General features: G+C 38.7%; 1 protein-coding gene across 1 annotated transcript; it reads left to right on the plus strand.

The window, feature by feature from the left end:
• Positions 1–1,016: 1,016 nt before the first annotated feature.
• On the plus strand, positions 1,017–5,364 carry LOC308705723 (Fc receptor-like protein 5; the record flags this gene model as incomplete). The annotated part of the gene is made up of 7 exons (XM_081390879.1): positions 1,017–1,025; positions 1,126–1,275; positions 3,338–3,452; positions 3,528–3,806; positions 3,894–4,157; positions 4,890–5,128; positions 5,356–5,364. The coding sequence occupies 7 exons, from the start codon at positions 1,017–1,019 to the stop codon at positions 5,362–5,364; spliced, it is 1,065 nt and encodes a 354-aa protein (XP_081247005.1).
• Between the last annotated feature and the right edge of the window lie 501 nt (positions 5,365–5,865).

The raw sequence follows: 5,865 nt of genomic DNA on the forward strand, positions 1-5,865 counted from the left end.
CCATTTTATTGTTGTTGTTATATATGTTACTGTTATGTAATGTAATAATAAAGCTAATATTAGTATCTACGTATATTGTTATATCTATATATATATATATATATATATATATATATATATATATATATATATATATATATATATATATATATATATATATATATATATATATATATATTACAAAATAAAATACGTCTGTAGTGTACTCTAAATAAAAGTTCATCTGATGATCTCAACAACATATTCGCAAAATTGTGTCATTTTTTTAGTAAACATATGAATGCATTGGTGTATATCCAACATACGTCTTTGATAATACACATGATTGTCACTCATGTGAACAAGCACTACATGAACTAAGAATTCAAATTTTTCTTGATCTTTTGACAGTTAAAAGTTTGTCATACTATTAAAATGCCCTGTTTCAAAACTCAAATCTTCATTGTTATTCCAAAAACTTTTTAAGCTTTTATTGAAACCATGGCCAGAGAACGACAGGATCTCAAAAGTGGTGACTAATGACGTCACAGGGCAGCGAAAGACCGCCTTTGCAGAAGAAAAGGCTCGTTTGAGATGCGCCTTGCCTGAAATATAGCCGAGAGTAGGCGCTGCAGTGAGAGGAGGAGTGATAATAGCGCAGGCAAGATGGACAATTCTCTCTTCTCGCAGTGGATCAGACACCTGTGAGCTCAAAGGCGGATATTGCAGGATTCACGCTCGTGCAATTTTATTTTATTTTATTTCTTTCCCCCAAAAATAAAATTCAAATTCTTACTGACCCCAAACTTTTGAAGGGTAGTGTTTAATGTTACAGAAGCTTTCCATTTTAGATAAATACTGTTCTTCTGAACTTTCTGTTCATCATAGCATCATGAAATAAAAATGTGAATAACTGTTTTCAACATTGATAATAATTATAAATGTTCACTGAGCATCAAATCAACGCATCAAATTTGGTGTAAAGCTGGAAGAGGGAAACCAGTCTTACATACAATACAGTGATGCACTGTGGGTAAATGTTACAGGTGAGAGAGACTGTAGTGTGTGACGCAACAAATACAGATCAGAGACAATATCTACACAACTTCTGAAACTATAAATGCAATAATCTGTGTTCATACATAGAGTCCTAAAGCTGTGGTGACGGTACGACCTGATGAACGAGTGTTTACAGGAGAAGCAGTCACTCTCAGATGTGATATAAAGTGGGGAGGAGACACTGAGTGGACATACAGATGGGAAATAGAGGGAACCAACAACCAATATAAAAACACTGTCAGCCGAACCTCAACACAAGAGTTGAACATCAGCAGTGTTGATCTCTCTCACCGCGGTAAATACACCTGTACAGGACAGACACACACTCAAAGCTCTCAGCCAGGGCCGTTTGAAGGAATTTGGGGGCCCCAAGCAAAATGGACATGGAGGCCCCCCCAATAAAAAAAACATATTATGATATGTAACCATATTCCGTCCGTTCGGAAAAAAAGTTGCACTAACTGTTTGTTACAAGCAGCATTTGCCGTCAGGCAGGTAGCTAACATAAACATATTTTTTCTAGCCTACCTGCTGCAAAATTACAACATTTGTACAAGACAAGTGGAGCTATTTTATCCAGTGTAATTTATCACTTACCACTAGGGGTGTAACAAAATTCACGGTTCGGTTCAATACGATACACTTGTGTTACGGTTTGGTACGTTATCGATACAGCAAAAAGAAAGAAATGCCAGAGAAATTTCCTTGATTTATTTATTTTTCTTCTTTTTTTAATTAAAACTAACATCATAAAATATGATTTTTTTTTTTTTTACTTTGAGTAATTCTGGAGCTATAATTGACTCTTCTTAGGAGCATATAACAAAACAGCTCCTTGGAAAAAATGAAATGTAATATTGTAGTAGTTATAAACAAATGTATATTTTAGTTCAGATTAACATTTGAGGGCATATATTCATAATGTCAAAATAAAACAGACGTAATGTTACCTGAAGGCATTATAGCCTGGGGGCAACGTTTCATATTATGTTGAAGTTTCCCCGGGTGCCGCCATTGGCTAGCAGACCATCATCTGCTGTTAGCATCCCATTGACTCCCATTCATTTTGGCGTCACTTTGACAGCGAATAACTTTACATCTGAGGCGTTTAAAGACTCCATTTGTCCATTATTTATTTCTAAAGAAACACGAAAATGTATAAAGGCTCCATTACCTTGTATCTTACGTAATGGCCCCATAGAAGCAGTTTTTGTAAAAATTGGCTAACGATTGCGTCATACCCACGCGACTCTCTGTCTCACAGTAGAGAGATTACCGTATGGACAGGAGGAGAAGCTCGCGGGCAATCGGGGGGACGTGGAGGCAAAATGGCCAAGTAATAAATCAGAATACTTAGCAAAAGTTTCTCCTGCTCCTATCTCATTGACACCTCCTACTCACACTCTCCATCTCTGCAAGTTTTGGAAGGGAATGATTCAGATTTCGCTTTACACAGCTACTAGAAGACAGACGGGTTGCTTTTGAGTCTGCACAGTACGCTCGACCATCAGGAAGTTGGTGCTTCTAATTGACTTCACTTTCCTCCGTTGAATCCAATGGGGTCGCTGTGTCCAGTTTATATACTGTCTATGATTATAGCCTACTATTCCTGCCAAACTATGTGAATATTTCTCTCTAGATCTCGCAGCGATGTTATTACTTCTGTGGCGAATTCAAATGCTTTCTTTACTGGATCTCTTATTAGCGCTGTGTAACAGTGTCGCTTGATCAAGATCGGCTCGCGCTGCTCTGGTCCAAACTGAAACGGTCCGTCAACCACACAATAACAATTTCATTCCGCTTGCATTACGTTTGCCATTTGATGTTGGGCAATGTTGTGTCGCGCCGGCGTCTCTACATTATGAGCGCGCTTGCCACGTGCAACGCGCCTACATTTGAAATAACGAAATTTTGGTCAGCAGGAAAAATGGTCCAACAAACCGTTCGGTTTGAAAATGCGTACCGAAAACCGAAACGAAAGCCTCGTACCGAACGGTTCAATACAAATACGTGTATCGTTTCACCCCTACTTACCACTATCTTGTTTTTTCTTATCCTCCTCTTCCTTTCTCTTCATTCTTTTCTGGCTTCCTGAAGCATAATTCCGCTTCATGATGACTGCCGAGGAGTTTTTGTATTTTGCCGGCAGCAGAGATCGCGTGGTTGGCTGGCTGCTGTCAGCGACTACTGAGAGGGGCCCCCTTGAGGGGGATCCTGGTAACAGTGTCATTGCACTTTACTGCATTGACTATCAAAGGGGTGCTCACACAGTTTGTCGTTGCATTTTATTCTTAACCAGTCGTTGTCTTGGGGCCCCAGGCCAGCTCGGGGCCCCAAGGAATTGCTTGGTTTGCTTGCCTTGTCGCGACGGGCCTGCTCTCAGCGCAGTGATGCTGTTACACTGACTGTCTCAGGTGAGTGTGTGTTTGTTGTGATCAGCTTCTCCATCAGTTTCTCTACGGCTCTGTAACTCGTGATGTTTTGTTCAGCTGAAGCTCAGGCATCAGTGCGAGTGTCTCCACAGCCGTGGCTGACTGAAGGAGAATCAGTGACTCTGACCTGTGAGGTTTCAGGCTCCTCTAAAGGCTGGACGTTCAGCTGGTTCAGAGATCATGATCATCTGTCAGACAGCAGCAGAGGAGCTGGAGGATCTTACACTCTCAGTCCTGCTGCTCTACAGCACACAGGAGTTTATACGTGCAGAGCAGAGAGAGGACGACCAGCCTATTACACACACAACAGCAGCTCACACACACTGTGGATCACTGGTGAGGGTTTATGCTTGTGCTCATCCGGATCTGTGTTTCACTGCAGTCTCTGTGCTTCAGTTTTGATGGAGATTTTCCTCTTTTCAGGAGTTTCTGCTTCAGTGTCTCTGGTCATCAAGCCCAGCAGAAGTCAACACTTCTCATCCGACTCTCTCTCTCTGAGCTGTGAGGATCAGAGTAACTCTGCTGGATGGACAGTGAGAAGATACACAGACAAAGACACACAAACTTGTGCAAATCAAACAGGATCTGGATGTGTAATGGACTCTCTCAGCACATCTGACACTGGAGTGTACTGGTGTGAGTCTGAGTCTGGAGAGAAACGCCATCCTCGAAACATCACTGTACATGGTGAGTCCAATCACGCTTACAACTATAAAACACAATAATAACAATCTGTTCAAGATTAAAACATAGTAGAATTGAGAATTCAGTCTTATGATTATGCATAAACTAACTGAATATCAGAATACTGCACAGTGAATATCAAGATTTAAACTCTATAATAAAATAAAATATTCAGAAGTTTGGGATTGGTATTTTTTTTATGTTTTGGAAATATGTTTGTTTACCAGGGCTGGTATTTATTTGATCAAAAATGCATGCAAACGCTCATTTTACAGTATTATTACATATGAAATATTACAATAAAACCAAAAATTCTATGTGAATATAAAGTGTAATTTATTCAAAGCTGAATGTTCAGCATCATTACTCCAGTCTTCAGTGTCACATGATCCTTCAGAAATCGTCTAATATGATGATTTGCTTCTCAAGAAACATTTATGATCATTATCAATGTTGAAAAAAAAATTTGTAGGAAACGAGATGCTTTTTTCCTTCTTTGATGAATAGAAAGTTTGAAGAACAGCATTTATTTGAAATATGATTATTTTGTAGCACAAATGTCTGTTTTGATCAATGCGTCACATTTGATCATGAATCCTTGCTGAATAAAAGTTTCTCAGATTAAAGTTTGTGAAGATTTTGACCCTCCAGATCTTATTAATAACTGAAGTATGGCTCTGATTAACACAGCCTGTATCGTCACTACATCTGTTGATGTGTTTCTTGTGTTTGTAGACGGTGAGGTGATTCTGGAGAGTTCTGTTGATCCTGTGATTGAGGGAGAGACTCTGAGTCTACACTGTTTACATCGATCTACAAACTCCCCGATCCTCCGCGCTGATTTCTATAAAGACGGATCACTGATCCAGGATCAGACGACAGGAGAGATGAGCATCACTACTGTCTCAAAGTCACATGAGGGTTTCTACTACTGTAAAACAGAGAGAGGACAGTCACTCCACAGCTGGATCTCAGTCAGAGGTTATTTTATTCATGAGCATCTGATGAGATACGCCACACTATTCATATATATGAGTCTCTGTCTCTTATTTCTGCTGGAGACAATCAGGTGTTGACAAATACAAAGTTCTGTCATGAAACTCTAGATGGCGCTGGCGGACCGGTCTTTAACTCAGTCTGCAATCACATCATTCTCTATGATGACAGTTGTTCATGACAGAACTGTGTTTGTTTCACATAGCTAAGTTGAACTATCAAATCACATGCAAAATATGCTGAAATATAGTCAAATCAACCCCTTATAAAAAACATCACACAACTCAATGAAATCAAGAGACTGTTAGAGACTTTTCATAAATTCAGTTTTTCATTTGAAAGCAGGAATGAATCTGATTGAGCTCATATATGTTCAGTGTCAAACATACAGTTTTGGTCTGAAGAGGAAAACAATTGTACGTACCTCTTAAACATTAAAATGAATAGCCTAACTTATATTAATATACTATGATGTCATCATTTACTCCCCCTCATGTTGTTCCAAACATGTGTGACTTTCTTTATTCTGTGGATCATATAAGAAGGTGTTTGTAAGTTTTTTTTTTTTTTTCATACAATGAAATTAAAAGTTCCTTCAAAATATCTTTTATTTTCCACACAAGAAAGAAATTCAAACAGGTTTGAACAACATGAAGGTCAGTAAATTTTCCAGAATATATATTTTTGAATGAACTCTTCCTTTATAGTTCTTTTT

This window comes from Scardinius erythrophthalmus (assembly GCF_964197995.2).
Source record: "Scardinius erythrophthalmus genome assembly, chromosome: 2".
Classification (NCBI taxonomy): domain Eukaryota; kingdom Metazoa; phylum Chordata; class Actinopteri; order Cypriniformes; family Leuciscidae; genus Scardinius; species Scardinius erythrophthalmus.